Source organism: Oryctolagus cuniculus, chromosome 7 (assembly GCF_964237555.1).
Source record: "Oryctolagus cuniculus chromosome 7, mOryCun1.1, whole genome shotgun sequence".
In the NCBI taxonomy this organism is placed as follows: Eukaryota; Metazoa; Chordata; class Mammalia; order Lagomorpha; family Leporidae; genus Oryctolagus; species Oryctolagus cuniculus.
Genome location: NC_091438.1, coordinates 43,570,446 through 43,587,300, shown reverse-complemented (window position 1 = coordinate 43,587,300; position 16,855 = coordinate 43,570,446). Strand labels below are relative to the sequence as shown.

The 16,855-nt window shown below is 54.2% G+C and overlaps 1 protein-coding gene across 1 annotated transcript; it reads right to left on the bottom strand.

The window, feature by feature from the left end:
• Positions 1–338: 338 nt before the first annotated feature.
• On the bottom strand, positions 339–14,406 carry PMVK (phosphomevalonate kinase). The gene is made up of 5 exons (XM_002715454.5): positions 14,045–14,406; positions 8,788–8,851; positions 4,973–5,125; positions 3,280–3,409; positions 339–2,224 (listed from the first exon to the last, which is right to left on the bottom strand). Exons 1-5 carry the CDS (start codon positions 14,137–14,139, stop codon positions 2,088–2,090), a joined length of 579 nt encoding a protein of 192 aa, XP_002715500.1. The 5' UTR covers positions 14,140–14,406; the 3' UTR covers positions 339–2,087.
• Between the last annotated feature and the right edge of the window lie 2,449 nt (positions 14,407–16,855).

The window sequence follows — 16,855 nt, the reverse complement described above, 5'->3', positions numbered from 1 at the left end:
ATGGCCAGAGCTGGGCTAATCTGAAGCTAGGCCCCAAGAGCTTCTTCCTGGTCTCCCATGTGGGTGCAGGGGCCCCTGCAATTGAGCCCTCTGTTCTTGCTTTCCCAGGAGCATTAGCAGGGAGCTGGATGGGAAGCAGAGCAGAGGGGACTGGAACCAGAGCCCATATAAGATACAGGCACCACAGGTGGCAGTTCTACCCACTATACCACAGCACCAGCCTCTGGTGCAAAACATTTTCTACATACCAGAGGGCTCCAAAAAGTTTAAGGAAAATGTGTATTATGGAAAACCTAAGCGTGACTTCTAGGGTTTTGGTCCCAAAACAACTTAATCTCTTAAAATGTTGAATTTATTTTATTTATTTGAAAAGCAGAGAGACAGAGTTTCCATTCACCAGTTCAAACCCCAAATGCCTGCAACAGCCAGGCCTGGGCCAGACCAAAGCCAGGAGTCCAGAACTCAATCCAGGTCTCTGACATGGGTGGCAGGAACCCAATTATTTGAGTCTTTGGCTACTGCCTCCCAGGGAGCACATTAGCAGGATGCCAGCTAGAATCAGGAGCAGAACCAGGACTAGAACACAGGCACTGCAATATAAGACACAGGCATCCCAAGCGGCACCTTCACTGCACCTTAAGTGCTATATAAACTTATCTTTTAATTCCATTTTCCACTAACTTTTTGGAGTACCTGCATGTCTCTTTGTTGGGGGCACCCTGCGGGGTTCTCTGCACTAGCCGCCCAGGGGCCCTTGTCAACAACAAGGCTTGGGCTCTAGGGCTCCTCTCAGTTGCAGAGTCCTACCCCACGCTTCCCGCCTGCTTCATACTCTTCCTGGTTTTGGGACCCATTTTCCTGCACATTCACCAGACTAGCCCTAGGGACTTGCGGTCACTTCCATGGCTAGGACTGCTCTCCAGCATATGCTCTGGGCTCCAGAGCACAATGTCCAAGCAGCGGTGGCAGCGCCCGAGACGAGGGGTCCGTGTTCACCTGGACGTGTCAGGCCTCGGCTCATGAAGTCCCAGCTCTGGCCCTGGGGCTCCACGGTTGTTCTCTCTGGCTCTGACTTCAGTTCCCAGGCATGGTTTCAGGTACACCTGAGTCCCTCCTGCAGGCTGAAAGCTCTTTTGAGGAAGAGCCTGTGTCCAGTTCACCTTTGTGTCCCAGGGCCTGGCACCCAGCAAGGGAGGCGGCAGCAGCAGCGGATGAAGAGTTGGGCCACGTTCAGTTTGGGTCACACAGAGATCATCATGTCCTTGGATGGCCCCTGATCCAGCAGAACTAACACAAGCTGTGGGGGGAGAATGAGGCCAGGCAGCAGAGGGGGCATGGAGGCTCGGCCTGAAGATGCCAAGCGGCCAGGGCCTTCGCACCACACGCCCAGGGACATGGCAGGGGGGGCCATGGCCAGGCGTCAGGCAGCTTCTGCTCTGCTTCACACTGAGCACCGATGCTTATCAACCCTCTGGCCCCGGGCAAGCCAAGTTCTTGGCATCTGCCAAACACGGATGGGTAATGACTCTCCTTGCCTGTTTCACAAGGCGGCAGAGAAGAATCTAGAAGAAATTCAGGAATTGCAAAGGCCTCACAAATCAAAGGTGCACTTGCTGGGGAATACAGAGCCTCTCTGAGGCCAGCCCAAAAAAGCCAGGACCCTCAGACTCCCATCCCACCTTCGCCACTGACAGACCTACTGCCCGCAGCGTGTGAGGGAAATGAGCGCCACCCCGCTCTGAGCGTGTGCTGCAAGGCGGTTTACTGGCACTCACACTGGGGAGCCCTGCAGCTAGAGCACCACACAGAGAAATGAGGCCACCACGTGCCGACACGCCTGGCCCCAGGGATGGCGACATTTCTGCTTCACCCACAGCTGGTTCACCCTCTGGTGCTGCCAGACTCATGCCAGAGGCTGAAACACTCTCTCCATGGAGAAAACAGGGTCCCCCTTGGCCCTCCGATGTACCCAACATCCACCAACACCCGCAGAAATCCAGACCCAGGCCCTCTGTCTGCAACCCCCTTCCCGAGCCAAGATCAGGGACCTTCCTCCCCCAACCCCTATCCCGCCGCAGTGCTGAGCCCTAAAGTCTGGAGCGGACAAACTCCAACAGATTCTCCAACTGCTCCTCCAGGCGCTGTTCATCTCCGTGGTTCTCCAGGACCCAGTCAAAGTCCCCAAAGTCATCCAGGCCACATTCGGACTCAGCATCATCTATCCCTGTGAACGAGGCATGGCAAGGTGAGACCCAGGCCCCCCAGACCCCCTTGCCTCTCCTCTGCTGTCCCCAGCCAGGCTCTCCCACCCCCAGAACCGTGCTCCCATCCTGAAATGCTTGGTTGTGTTCAGCAGCCATGGTCACCGGAGCCCCCCAGCGGTTCCAGTGGAGTCACCTCTTCTCTTGCCACCACACAGACCACCCAAACGGGCCACTACACTTTCACATTAGGCCAAGTTGTCTATGTCCACTTCCAACCCTAAACCTGTCTGACCCCATCCTCTTGGGGGCAGTGTGTGACCGGGGTTAGAAGCAGAGGGCTGACAGTCACTTCCTCCTCCCACTCTTTGTGACCCTAGGAAAGAGACTGAACCTCCCCACTGACGCCCACATGTGACCATGGGAATGGCAGTAAGAGTGGCCACCGGGTGGAAGGCAGATAAAGTGAGATAATGTGTATAGAATGCTTAGCACAGGTCTGGCCTGTATGGTCATATGACTGGAGTTGAGCTCCCTGGAGTCCCAGTGACCTCAGGTAGGCAGGATGCCTGAGCTGTGCCCTGAACCCACAGAGCAGGTGCCGGGAGCAGGGGACATGGCTGAGGTGCCCAGTAGCAGCTCCTCTGCTGCCCCCACTGCTCCATTAATCAAACAGGAGAGAGGTTTATCAGGCTCGCCCCCTGGCCATCACAGGCCCCCAGCAGGCTGGAAAGCAATGGCAATAGACCACGGGGGTGGGTCCCAGCCAGGCCTCCAGAGATGCCCACTGGCCTTGAGAAGATAGCCCATGGAAAGGGACCAGGCCAAGGTCACAAAAGGATGCCCTCTGCCACCCCACTCCCTAATCTGATTTCCTCTCCAATTCTTTTCCACAACTTCCTACTCCTGAGCCCCAGGCCTCAGACTCCCTGATAAGCTCTCTCTCACTCCCCTAGGGCTGCTGGGGAAGAACAGGAGACTTAGAACGTGGGGGTACATGCCTGCACCCTACAGTCCTACATGTGGGGTGCCTGAGCTGTGAACCAGGCCCTGGAGACAAACACCACGAGCAGCTCACCTGGTGTGAACACCCAGCCCCGCTGCTGTCGGCTCTGCTCCGAGGCTACCACGCGGACCGTCTGCGTCACGGACCCATAGGCCTCCCGAAACCACTGGATGTCGGACACCCTCCGTGTGTCACTCACCAGCTGAGGGGAGGGACACAAACAGGTGAGGGGAAGGGGGCTACAGAACCCAGAGCAGTGGTGCCCCTCCACCCCCCACCCCATGGCAGGAACACATCCGTGTTCATTCATTCACTCATTCATTGGATGTGTGTGCCGCTGAGCACAGATGACACATTCGTTCCCCCAACCATTACACGAGTATACAGCAAGCACCTCTTGTGTGCTGGCACTGGGCCCAGCAACGCGAGTAGCGTGGTCAGAAAACCAACTACATGCCCGTCCCTCGGACCTTACAGATGGTAAATGAGCAGCTTCCCAACAACGGGCAGGCACCGTGCAGGCAGGCAAACGCCCCAGCCTCAGCATGGCCCAAGCGCAACTCCTTACTTTCTCTCCAATCCTGTTCTGCACCTTGCCTGCCTCAGAAAACGACAACTTGACTGCTCCTGCTGCTCGGAACAAAATCCTTGGTACAGTGTCCCGTGCTCAATCACAGGAGCCAACCCATCTGCATACCCTGCTGGCTCCATCTTCAAACTACGTGCAAAATCAACCCCTTCTCTCCAGTGGAGCCGAGTGGCGGTCATTCTGTCTAGGTTACAGAATGACCCTCGACCTAGCCTCCTGCCTATGCATTGGGAGAGCCCTTCATGTCTTCCATCTGAGCACGCCTCTCCCCCACTCACAGAGAGCAAAACCCAGGCTCTTCGGCCATCCCTCCCACTGCACACCCTTGCCCACTCCTGCCCCAGCTCTCTTCCTCACACTCAGAGGCACACGCCGCACCCCTGGCCTCCATGCAACTCTGTCCCCACGATCCAGTCCCCACCTCCTGCACTTCCTTCCTTCAGGTCCTGCTCTGATGCCTCCCTGTCAGTGAGGCCTGCTGCCATTGGCTCCTTAATATCAGCCCCCACCTGACACATCTTCACTTATTTTGTGCCCACCTCCTGCCTTCCCCCAGCCAGAGTATAAGCTCCCGGAAGTCAGAGATGCACACCGCTGGATCTGCAGACCCAGAACCATGCCTGGCCTAAGGAGATACGCAGGGTTTCCTAGCAGAATGGATGAGGGTGGGAAAGTGGAGGGGCACACGGGAGCACCTGTCACAGAGCCCCAGCTAAGGCTTCCCTGGGCAGGTGTCCTATACATGGAGCTGAGGGCCGGGGAGGCGAGGCAAAGCAGGCAGCTAGAGGGACATGTGCCAAGCGCTGCTTCTAGAAGGGGCAGGACTTACATGAGAAACACAGAGAGGCTGGGTCATCTGCAGCTCAAAGAGGAAGGAGGTTGAAAGGGTGGCCGGAGCCCACGGCACAAACCCAAACGCTGGGGCGGGAACCGCGGGGAAGCCGCCTTGGGCCAGGACTTGCTTTATGTTTTCAAAAGGTCACTCTGGTTGCTATGCAAAGAATGGGTCACAGGGGGCAAGAGCCCAAGCCAGGAACTGGCGCAGAGGCTATGGCGACTGTCCTGGTGACTGACAGAGGGGTCATGGACCAATGCGGTGGCAGGAGAGACAGAGCGAGGAGGCCAAGGCAGAGGGCCGGGGCACAGGTTTTCTGAGCCGCCCCGGAGCTCTCTTACCCAGATGGGCTGGGCGACGCCCTCCACAACCTTCCTGCAGAAGAAGCCCGGGTCAGCCTGGCGCTTCTCCTCCCCCCAGCGGATCATGTCCCTCCGATAGGCCTCCTTGTAAGTGCTGGCATCCAGGAGTCTCCGGAAGTCCAGGTCATGCTCCTGCCCAAAGCACAGTAGGAAGTCTACGGCACCAGACTCTCTACCTAAAAGCCGGAAGAACCCACTCCGCCCTTGCCCGCCTCCCCCAAGGCCAATACCACAACAAGTGAGTGTCAAGTCAGATGAAGGTCTATAGGAGAGAGGGCCCAGGAAACAAGGAAACCCCAGCCCAGAGCAGACAGATGCAGGCTAGGACTTGGGATAATCCAGAAAGGGTTTCGTCTTGGAAGTGTGCTGTGTGCTTTTTCTGTTTTGCAAGTTTAACCTTCCCAATTATTTCTGGCTTAAACTAATCCTGAAATTAGTCTGCATCCCCTGGGCACAGGCTTAGCCCTCAACAAAAGTGGAAAATCTGAACAAAGCTGCATGCCAGGGCCTCCCACCACCCCTCTGCATCATTTGCCCCCAGCCCCGAATCCCAGGGAAGTTGTGTGTTCCACTCAACCCCTCCTTTGGATCCCAAGTTCCCGGCCCTGGGCTGGAACAGGATCACTCCATTTGGCTCCAGGCACTCCTGGCCTCCCGTACCCGGAGGATGGAGGCCGTCTCAGGCAGGGAGGGGCTGCTCTGATCTCCTGGGGACACTTCCAGGCCTGGCTGCCCTCCTGGGACACGGACAGGCAGGAGGCTCCCTCCAGGGGGCCCCAGGACAGGCAGGAGTCCGAGAAACACCACTGCCCTCCCTGCAGCACGTGAGTCCATCTCCACCACTGCCCTGGGCCCACGGGCTCAGCAGCTGACAGTGCCAAAGCCGGGACCCGGTTTCCCTCCAGGAGCCTCCAGGTCATCAGCAGTAGTTCCCACAGTGACTTAGGAAATCGGTGCACGAACATTTCTTTTTGGTTGCTGGGAGGCCCTGGCATGCAGCTTTTGTTCAGATTTTCCACTTTTGTTGAGGGCTAAGCCTATTTATTTATTTTTATTCATTTATTTATTTTTTATTTATTTGAAAGGCAGGGTGAGAGGGAGGGATCTTCCATCCACTGGGTGACTCCCCCTCTTTTTCTGTCTCTCTGCCTTTCAAATTCATTAATTTTATCCATAAGAAGAAATCTTTTAAAATAAAAACTCCTGTTAGTGTTGTAACACAGCAGGTTAAGCTTGCAATGCCAGTGTCCCATATCACAGCACCACTAAGTCCAGCTTGCTCCACTTCCAATTCAGCTCCCTGCTAATGCACCTGGGATAGCAGCAAGATGGTCCCAGTGCTTGGGTCCCTGCACCCACGTGGGAGACCTGGATAGAGTTGCTGGCTCCTGGCTTTGTTCTGACCCAGCTCCAGCTATTTGGCCATTGGGGCCCCCTGGAGGATCATATCTCTCTCTCTCTCTCTCTCTCTCTCTCTCTCTCTCTCTCTCTTTGTGTGTGGGTGTGGGTGTGGGTGTGGGTGTGGGTGTGGGTGTGTTACCCTGCCTGTCAAACAAATAAATCTTAAAAAAAAAAAAAATTCAAACTCCTGTTCCCTCATCCCCATATTTTGTCCAGCTCAGTGGGTCCAGAGCAGGGCCTAGTGTGGGAACCTTGTTAGCAGATTGGTGGTTTGAAACTGCTCATTGGGGACCTACAGAAGTTCCCAGGTGCCTCTGCCATGCCTTCTCTTTCCCAATCCCCTCTAACCAGAGTCCTGCCTGGATCCAAGGATATTCTGCAGCCAATTTCAACTGGGAAAAGTTCCTGCTTAAAAATATTTTTTTGAAAACTTGAATATTCAGGGGAAATTAATGTGATCCAAACGAAATCTGAAGGACAGTCAATAATACTGTGCCTACATAAGCTTCTTAGCTTAGACAAATGTAAATGATTTGGTAAAATGTTACTACCAGAAACCTGGATGCAGAGTATACAAGAGTTCTCTGCACTATCTTTGCAATTTTTTCTATAAATCTAAAATTATTCCCAAATAAAATTATTTTTAAAAATAACAGGAGGCTGGCGCTGTGGCATAGTGGGTAAAGCCGCCGTCTGCAGTGCCGGCATCCCATATAGGCACTGGTTCAAGTCCCAGCTGCTCCACTTCCAATCCAGCTCTCTGCTATGGCCTGGGAAAGCAGTAGAAGTTGGCCCAAGTCCTTGGGCCCCTGCAACTATGTGGGAGACCAGGAAGACACCCCTGGCTCCTAGCTTCAGATTGGCTCAGCTCCAGCCATTACAGCCAATTGGGGAGCAAACCAGAGGATGCCTCTCCTTCTCTCTGTGTAATTCTCACTTTCAAATAAGTAAATAAATCTTAAAAAAAAAAAAAAAAAAAAAAAAAAAAGATAAAATTCCAGCATGGGTCCTGATATGTAAATATACCTAATAAATTCTAGCAATTATATACATTTCTTAAAAAATTTAAAACCAGGGGCTAGTGCTGTGGCACAGCAGGTAAAGCCATCACCTGCAGTGCCAGCATCCCATATGGGTACCAGTTCAAGTCCCAGCTGCTCCACTTCTGATCCAGCTCTCTGCTATGGCCTGGAAAAGCAGTACAAGATGGCCCAAGTCCTTGGGCCCCTGCACCCACATGGGAGACCTGGAAGAAGCTCCTGGCTCCTGGCTTAGAATCGGCCCAACTCCAGCTATTGCAGCTATTTGGGGAGTGAACCAGGGGCTGAAAGACCTCTCTCTGCTTCTGCCTCTCTGTAACTCTGCCTTTCAAACAAATAAATAAATCTTTTAAAAAAAAATTAAAACTATGAACCTCATTGCTCTTTGGTATCCCACAGGGATGGGTACAAAGCCAGTCCTGGGTCAGCTGCCCAGCGCCCCATGAGCATAAGTCCCTGGCAGGGTGCACCCAGAGGTCAAAAGCAAAAACACAGGTGACAAAGCGGGGGGGGGGGGGTGGCTCTTCACTATGCAAGAAACCAATCTCACGTCCTAGGTGCCTTTCCTGAAATCTAAGATTTCTGAAAGTTCCTGTTTATTTTTAAAAACTCTGCTTTAATAAAGCTGTATTTTTAAACCACATGGTTCGAAATCTGAAAGCCATACAGCATTTACAGTGAAAAAGTCTCTCTCCTACCCGTGTCCCCTCCCTGGAGTCAACCCATGATGCAGCCCCTATGTGTTGGTCCCAGGTGGTAGCAGGTGCACATAAAAGCAGCCACAGCAGTGCCTCACGTGACCCAGGCACCCCAGAGTATCTGCAGAGTAGCTGAGTGCATATTTATACATCGTTTATAATTCCCACTCAACCCCAGGTTTCCTCTTCAGTTTTACACAAATGTAGCACTCTGTATACTCCCTTCTACTCCTGGTTGTTGGTTTTCTCTCAGGTAACAATGTATCTGGACAACCCATGTGTCTAAATTTCTAAGGGCAGAATCCCAGGATTGGTCTCCAGCCAGCTGTGGGGCGTGTGTGTTTGTGTGACATCAGTGCCCTGGTTTTTGAGTGAGGGGACACGTGCAGACCCTCACTAACCACACCGAATCACAGCTGTCACTTCCCGCATCTCCAGGACACACACCCTTGCACATTCTAGTGAGTGAGGCCGCTGGGAAAGAAGTTGAAGCTGCAAGTGTCCCCAAAGAGTCGCCCACAGAAAACCAAGAGCTGCGGCCGCTCCTGCCAGCAGGGTCACAGAGACCGCACAGAGGCCCCCAGCAGCAGCCACAGCTCCTACGCCGAGGGAAGGGCACCTCCCACCCCAAAGACGCCACACGGCCACCAGCTACCTGAGCGTACTGCTCCTTGAGCGGCGCCGAGAGCCGGAGGACAGCACAGACGCCAGCGCCAAGCCTGCGGGACAGGGAGAGCAGAACCAGGTTAACCCAGAGCTTCCAGGAGCCTGGAGAGTGGCGCCCACCTCTCCTACCAGTGACGTTGCAACTTTTGTGGGTCTCAGCTTCTCCGATCCTATTTCCACATCTGTAAGTTAGGAGTGACAACTTCTGTTTGTCAGCTTCTGTTCTGTTGCTATTGCAAAATTCAAATAAATACAAAAGAGCTCTGAGGCTAACAGGTAAAATGCACAAAATGCCGACTTACAGTGTGGACATCCAGGCCTGGCCATGCTCTGGTTAGATTAGGTCAGCACAGGTAAAATGAACTAATCTTGTCACTGCCAGGGCCCTCTCTGTCTCACCTGGCTTGGTCACCCCGGCAATCATAACCCATTGATTCCACATCCTTAGCCGGCTGTGTACTGGGGACTGTATTTGGACCCAGGTGATTCAATGGGAATGCGACCCATGATTCTGGCTCTGGCCCTGGAGTGCTCACAGAGTTAAACTCCAACATGTAGGGCAGTGCTGTGGCTCAATAGGCTAATCCTCTGCCTACGGCGCCAGTACCCCAGGTTCTAGTCCCAGTTGGGGCGCCAGATTCTGTCCCGGTTGCCCCTCTTCCAGGCCAGCTCTCTGCTGTGGCCCGGGAAGGCAGTGGAGGATGGCCCAAGTGCTTGGGCCCTGCACCCCACGGGAGACCAGGAGAAGCACCTGGCTCCTGCCTTCAGATCAGCGCAGCGCGCCAACCACAGCGGCCATTGTAGGGTGAACCAACCGCAAAAGGAAGACCTTTCTCTCTGTCTCTCTCTCTCTCACTGTCCCCTCTGCCTGTCAAAAAATAAAAAATAAATTAAAAAAAAAAAAAAAACTCCAACACGATGGGACAACTGTTCTTATTGTTCCATGTTTTGAGTAAGAAACTGAGGTTGTATAAGAAGAACTGAGTTGCCTAAAGCCACACTGTAGGCAATGAAGCCAGCACTGGTGAAATAAAAATAGCCAACATCTCACCCCTGCCTTTGGCAGGTGCCAACAATTGTCCTAAGCCTTTCTCACACGTTATCTCGCTTTCCCCAGACAACCGCCCTATTCTTAGCCCCTGTGAATGGGCACCGTGTGCAAGATCACACATGAAGCGGCAGCAAGCCAGGACCGCAGTCCCAGCAGTCTCCTCCTAGGGGCCATGCTTCCAACCACTGTGTGACTCTGGTGTTTGGGAAAAGGACGGAAGCAACCTGGGAAACAGTGGTGATACTTGGTGGTCCAAGATTCAGGGGGCACCATCTGCCCTCGGCTCTGCCACGACCTCTCGGCACCCCAATCACTGGCCTCCAAGGGCAGCACTGCCTCACCCCACTCCTCCCCCTCCTCTATTCACCCAGCCTGTGCCCCAGCAAAATGCTCCACACAGAGTATCCTACTCAAGGGGAAACACTGAGTAAAAGCCACCACAGTTGCCCCTCAGTATCTGTGGGACCCCTGCTGAGGCCAAACTCTGAGGATACTCAAGTCCCTTATGTAAGACAGCTTTGGGGCCAACATGGTGGCCACCAGTGGGCTAAGCCACCCTTTGTGATGCCGGCAGCCCACATCAAGTGCCGGTTCAAGTCCCTGCTGCTCCGCTCCACTTCCTCTTCTTCTTTTTCTTTTTTTTTTTTTTTTTTTTTGACAGGCAGAGTGGACAGTGAGAGAGAGAGACAGAGAGAAAGGTCTTCCTTTGCCGTTGGTTCACCCTCCAATGGCCGCCACGGCCGGTGCGCTGCGGCCGGCGCATTGCACTGATCCGAAGGCAGGAGCCAAGTGCTTCTCCTGGTCTCCCATGGGGTGCAGGGCCCAAGCACTTGGGCCATCCTCCACTGCACTCCTGGGCCATAGCAGAGAACTGGCCTGGAAGAGGGACAACCGGGACAGAATCCAGTGCCCCGACCGGGACTAGAACCCGGGGTGCCGGCGCCGCAAGGCAGAGGATTAGCCTATTGAGCCACAGCACCGGCCATGCTCCACTTCCAATCGGCTTCTCCAGCTAATACACGTAGGAAGGCCAGCTTCCTACAGAAAACAGCTCAAGTACTTAGGTCCCCGCTACCCACATGGGAGCAGATAGAGTTTCCAGACTCCTGGCTTCAGCCTGCCTCAACACTAGCTGTTGCAGCCATCTGGGGAATGAACCAGCAGACTTCTCTCCCTGCCCTCCCTCCCTACCCCTCTGCCTTTCCAATAAATAAATCTTTAAAAAAGATGGTTCGGCCGGTGCCGCGACTCACTAGGCTAATCCTCCGCCTTGCGGCACCGGCACACCGGGTTCTAGTCCCGGTCGGGGCGCCAGATTCTGTCCCGGTTGCCCCTCTTCCAGGCCAGCTCTCTGCTGTGGCCAGGGAGTGCAGTGGAGGATGGCCCAAGTACTGGGGCCCTACACCCCATGGGAGGCCAGGAGAAGCATCTTGCTCCTGGCTTCAGATCAGCGCGGTGCGCCGGCCACAGCGGCCATTGGAGGGTGAACCAACGGCAAAAGGAAGACCTTTCTCTCTGTCTCTGTCTCTCTCACTGTTCACTCTGCCTGTCAGGAAAAAAAAAAAAGGTTCATTTGCATGTAACTATATGGTTCATTTGCATGTAACTATAGACATCTTCCCCTAGGCTCTAAATCATCTCTAAGATCCAGCATCATGGCACAATGGGTTAAGCAATCACCTGTGATACCAATATCCGTTATGGGCAACAGTTCGAGTCCTGGCTGCTCCAATTCCAATCCAGCTCCCTGCTAATGAACCTGGGAAAACAGCAGAAGGCCCAGTGCTTGGGCTCCTGCCACCAATATGGGAGACCTTGGATGGAGTTCCAGGTTCCTGGCTTCAGCCTAGCCCAGTTCATAATGTTGCAGCCATTAGAAGAGAGAACCAGCAGATGGAAGCTCGCTTGCTCGCTCTCTCTGTATCTCTCTCTCTGTAACTCTTTCAAATAAGTAAATAAATCCTTTTTTTAATAGTCCCATGACAATTTTTTTTTGACAGGCAGAGTTAGATAGTGAGAGAGAGAAACAGAGAGAAAGGTCTTCCTTTCATTGGTTCACCCCCTGAAATGGCTGCCACGGCCGGCGCGCTGCGCCAATCCGAAGCCAGGAGCCAGGTGCTTCTCCTGGTCTCCCATGCGGGTGCAGGGTCCAAGCACTTGGGCCATCCTCCACTGCCTTCCCGGGCCACAGCAGAGAGCTGGACTGGAAGAGGAGCAACCAGGACTAGAACCTGGGGTACTGGCGCCGCAGGCGGAGGATTAGCCTAGTGAGCTGAGGTGCTGGCTGTAAATAAATCTTTAAAAAAAAAGAAATTATCTCTAGATTACTTATAATACTTAATACCAAATAAAGGCTATGTAAATACTTGTTACACTGTATGGTATAGAGAAAAATGAAAAAAATCTGTACATGTACATAGCATTCAATTATTTTGATGATTTTTATTTATTTATTTGAAAGTCAGAGTTAGAGAGAGGGAGAGACAGACACAGATCTCCCATCCACTAGTTCACTCCCCAGATGGCTGCAATAGCCAGGGCTGGGGCAGCCCAAAACCAGGAGCTGAGAGCTTCTTCCAGGTCTCCCACATGGGTGGCAGAGGTCTGAACACTTGGACCATTTTTGGCTGCTTTTCCCAGGCCATTAGCAGGTAGCTGGATTGGAACTGGAGCAGCTGGGACACAAACAAGCACCCGTATGGGATGCTGGCATTCCAGGCAGCAACTTTACCCATTATACCACAACACCAGCCCTGTAATGATTTTTGATTTGCAATTGGTGGAATGTGTGGTTGTGGAATCAGTGGGTCGGCTGTGTTAGTATTTGGGGAGGCAGTGAGGTAAAGCAGAAAGAACCCAGTCCTTGTAGTCAGAGCTGAATTGAATCCTAGATTTGCTACTCACTTTGTAACCCTGGCATGTTTTCATTTGTTAGTTTTGTTTTTGTTTTGTTATAAAGATTTATTTATTTCATTTGAAAAGCAGAGTTACAGAGAGAGGGGGAGAGACAGAGACAGAGAAAGATCTTTCATCCGCTGGTTCACTCCCCAAATGACCACAATGGCTGGGGCTGGGCCAGGCTGAAGCCAGGAGCCAGATGCTTCATCGGTCTCCCACGTGGGTGGAAGGGTCCCAGGGACCTGGGCCATCCTCCACTGCTTTCCCAGGCTCATCAGCAGGGAGCTGGATCAGAAGTGGAGCAGATAGGACTCCAACTGGTGCCCATATTGCAGGTGGCAGCTTAACTCACTGCACTACAGCACCAGTCTCCATTTGTTGTTTACCATTTCAGAGGCTGGCTTTCTTCATCTGTGAAGTGGAATTGTTAACAATACCACACTGCACCTAACAAAGAGGTAACATAATATATGCACAGAGGGGCTAGCGCTGTGGCGTAGCAGGTAAAGCCGCCGACTGCAGTGCCGGCATCCCATATAGGCACCAGTTCGAGTCCCAGCTGCTTCACTTCCGATCCAGCTCTCTGCTATGGCCTGGGAAAGCAGTAGAGGATGGCCCAAGTCCTTGGGCCCCTGCATCCGCGTGGGAGACCCAGAAGAAGCTCCTAGCTCCTGGCTTCAGATAGGTGCAGCTCCAGCTGTTGAAGCCAATTGGGGAGTGAACCATTGGATAGAAGACCTCTCTCTCTCTCTCTCTCTGCCTCTCCTTCTCTCTGTGTAACTCTTTCAAATAAATAAACATTTAAATATATATATATTTATATATACACACAACACCAGGCAAGTAATAAAGGCTCAATACACCCCAACTGTTAGGCGTCGTCCTGGACAAGGATCCTGCCCTGGGAATCAGACACACTTGGGAAGGGGTTGCAGGTGAATCCCCTACCTGAGCCTCAGTTTCCCCATCTGTGACAGTTATCCTGCAACAGTGCAGTGAGAATCAGGAACCCTACAGCGCATAGACAACGCCTTGCCAGTAACTGTCATTCGGGCTTCTTAAGGCAATTCGAAATCTACAGCTTAAGGGTTTTGGAAAGGTGGTCGCCTGCTTTTAGGGATGGGTGTGTAGACCACTGGCTGTCACAAAGGCAATCTTCCCCTCTCCCCCTTTCCCCAGTGATCTTCCTGCCCTGACCCGCAGGACCCCACCACCACCTCAGTTCCAAACACACCCCTCGTGTCACGTGATGTAGAGGGCTTCCCTTCCTCCTCCTCCTCCCCCAACCCACGGACACCTGCTCTGCAGAGCCTCGGTCACGAAGTCCTTCCCGGATTTCCTCTTCCCGCTGAACAGCAGCACCAGCCGAGGGGCGCCTCCCAGCGGGGCCATGGGGCCACCACTCTGGGATCCCTAAAGCCTACGCCTCCCCTACCTCCTAAGGTCGCCCCCCCGCCCCGGTGCGCGAAATGGACGCGACCACCAGGTTGAAGCTGCAGCCGAAGGGATTCCGCCCGCTCTCCTTCTTCATGGCTATGGAAAGGGCGGGCAGCCCGCAACTGTGCTTCTATGGGCTTTCACTCATGTCTAGACAAATATGGAGGGAAAGGACGAGAGAGACCCGGAGACAAATGTTCATTCCCACTACCGCCTTGCCCCGTAGAGCAGCTCCCCTGCCCGGACTCACGTGGAAGAGTCCAGCTCCGCCCAACGCCGTGCGTCACGGCCCCGCCCACCTCGCCCACTCCCGGGCGGACCGGACGCGACTACTTTCCTCCGAGAGGGGTTACACGTTAATATTTCCTGGGATGAACCTCACATTCCCTTACACACGGCCCTAAAAACATTATGGGAAAAATGACAGAGAGTAAAACGTCAAAGACGTTTTTCAAACTGCCTTCGTGTTTGTATATCTTAATGCCTGTGCCAAGGCAAATCCTCATTTTCCCCGCAGTGAAAATGGGTTGTTCTGGAGAGGTAGCGAGACGGTGACACCACCGGGCTAGGTCTGGTGACGTCACGCCGGGGGGGGGGTCGTGGGACGCACGCGGTTTCATTGTGGAACAGGTTTGATAACTGGAGGCGCTGCTGCAGTTTGGCGCTTTCAGCCCAGCGAGAAGCCCTTCTTCCGTCCAGGGGTTTTCGGAAGCCAGAGAGGGAGTGACAGCGATAGTGTAGGCGCTTGGAAGCCACCCCTGGACGAGATAACTTGAGTTTTCCCCCGGAGCCCAGCCAGGAGCTGGGGAGGCAGAATGAGAGGTGGGGATCCGCTCCTTCCCTGAGTCCCCAGTTCTGCCTCTGCTCCAGTTGAGCAAACGGAGCTGTGCTCAGTTTAGCTGTGACTCGCGGGCCTGGCCTCCTCACTGCCCCCACCGTACCAGCTAGGAAGTCCTGTAAGGAGAGGTGGAGCGTGGAGGCCTCTGTGGGGAGAAGGCAGTCATTCCGTGATAGCGCAGAGAGCGGCAGCAGGCCTTTCGAGGATTGCAAGCGACTCAGAAAGCACAGCCCTCTTCAGAGCACTCAGAAGGCAGCGCAGAGGGCAGAGAGCTTGTGTCCCGGCCCTGATGCTTCTTAAGGACGTGGCCTTGAGCAGGCCACTCTGAGTTCACCCTGATAATGGCCCATCTTGCAGGGTTGCGTAGGAAGAGAGGAAAATATGTGATGACATACCCTTAGATGCCTTGAAGTCCCGCAGTGTCATCCAGTCCTAATAGACTGCTTTGGACTTGGCGCTTTGTGGTTTCACAGGTGGTAATGCCACAGGGGGTTTGTCTTCCACGCCTGTTTGGGACGCCACTGAAAGGCGAGCCCTCAGCTCTGCCAGCAGAGGCTGAAAGGAAAGGGTTTGCTCCACTCTCGCTTTCCTGCTGACTTGAGTCAGAACTTGCTCCCAGGGTCTCTTCCCTGTGGGGTCCAGACCCCCCACCCTGGAAGCAAGACCCCTGGAAATCCAGGCAGTGATCTGAAAGCTAGCCTCTGCTCGGACACTTCCTCCCTGCCACCGGCCTCAGCTCAGCCCCATTGGCCCCACTGCCCTGCGCAACAGGGGCTTTTGGCCCCTCCTCGCTCTGTGCCTTGTGGCTAAGTGCAGATGTGGAGTCTGCCTCCCTCCCTCCGTTCCTCCTGCCTCTTGGGAGCTCTGGCTCCTGGAAGACTCCCAGGCTGGACCACCCCCTTCCCCTCTGCTGCACTCCCAATCCTGGTGTCTCATTCTGCTTGACCGAGACTTGGCCCCTGGCCCCCAGCCCCCTTCCCGCTCAGTTGCTGTCATCGTCCTCAGTGACTTCACTATGTTGGGGGCCAGGCCTTCGCCTCCCTGCTGCCCGATTCCTTGGCCTGCACTGTTCGCAGCCTTTCCCTCCTCTCCTCATGCATCTCCCATGGACACACCCTGGGCCTTGTCATCCCCAGAAGCCGCTCAACCGACAAATTCATGTACTCACCCCCCAACCCTTCCTGGCCACTTGCTCAAATACTCCCCCAAACAGTGCTTCCCTCCCAAGTCCACCACCAACCCCTGAAACTCGTTATTAGTATGTGACTCCCACTCTGCCATCCACAACCAAGGGGAGCGTGGAACGGCACTGTGCAGACAGCAGGGAAGCTGCTGAGGGCTGTGCCCCTGTGAGGCGCTCTTAGAAGGCTGGAGGCTGATTGATGGCAAGGCAGGAAAGCTGGGGCGGGGTGGGTGGGCATAGGACAGGGCCAGAGAGATAAACTGGGGCAGTAGTGGCCTGAGGCCTTGGGGACTCAGCCTGGGAGCCCAGGGTATCTGACCCCACTGCCTCATGGTGATTCAGGAAGATGATGTAGGAGGAAACTGGGGCTGGCCCAGGACAACAGAGAGGGCCCCAGAACTCAGGAACACAGTTCCTGGCCATGGAAGGGGCTGGCCACTAGAAGAGAGTTTCCAGGCCTCTTCAAAGGAAGCTTGCTCACGATATGAACGCACTCAGAGACAGCTTGCACCTGCAGGGGCCCCAGCTCTTCCAGCTCTGCAGAGCCCAGAAGACAGGACAGCTGGGCTTTGTCGGTGCCCCCTCAGCCCTGCCCAGGGGGTGAAGCCCTGAGCAGCAGGGAGCCAAAGTCATCCCCCCACCCCAGGCAA

Bases quoted from the DNA above. Each gene is read 5' to 3' on its own strand.
- PMVK (XM_002715454.5), bottom strand. From the start codon at position 14,139: ATGGCCCCGCTGGGAGGCGCCCCTCGGCTGGTGCTGCTGTTCAGCGGG. The intron at 5,126-8,787 runs GTAGCTGGTGGC...TGCTTTGGGCAG, and splicing joins TCAAGGAGCAGTACGCTCAG to GAGCATGACCTGGACTTCCG. The intron at 3,410-4,972 runs GTAAGAGAGCTC...CCCTCCCCTCAG, and splicing joins GCGTCGCCCAGCCCATCTGG to CTGGTGAGTGACACACGGAG.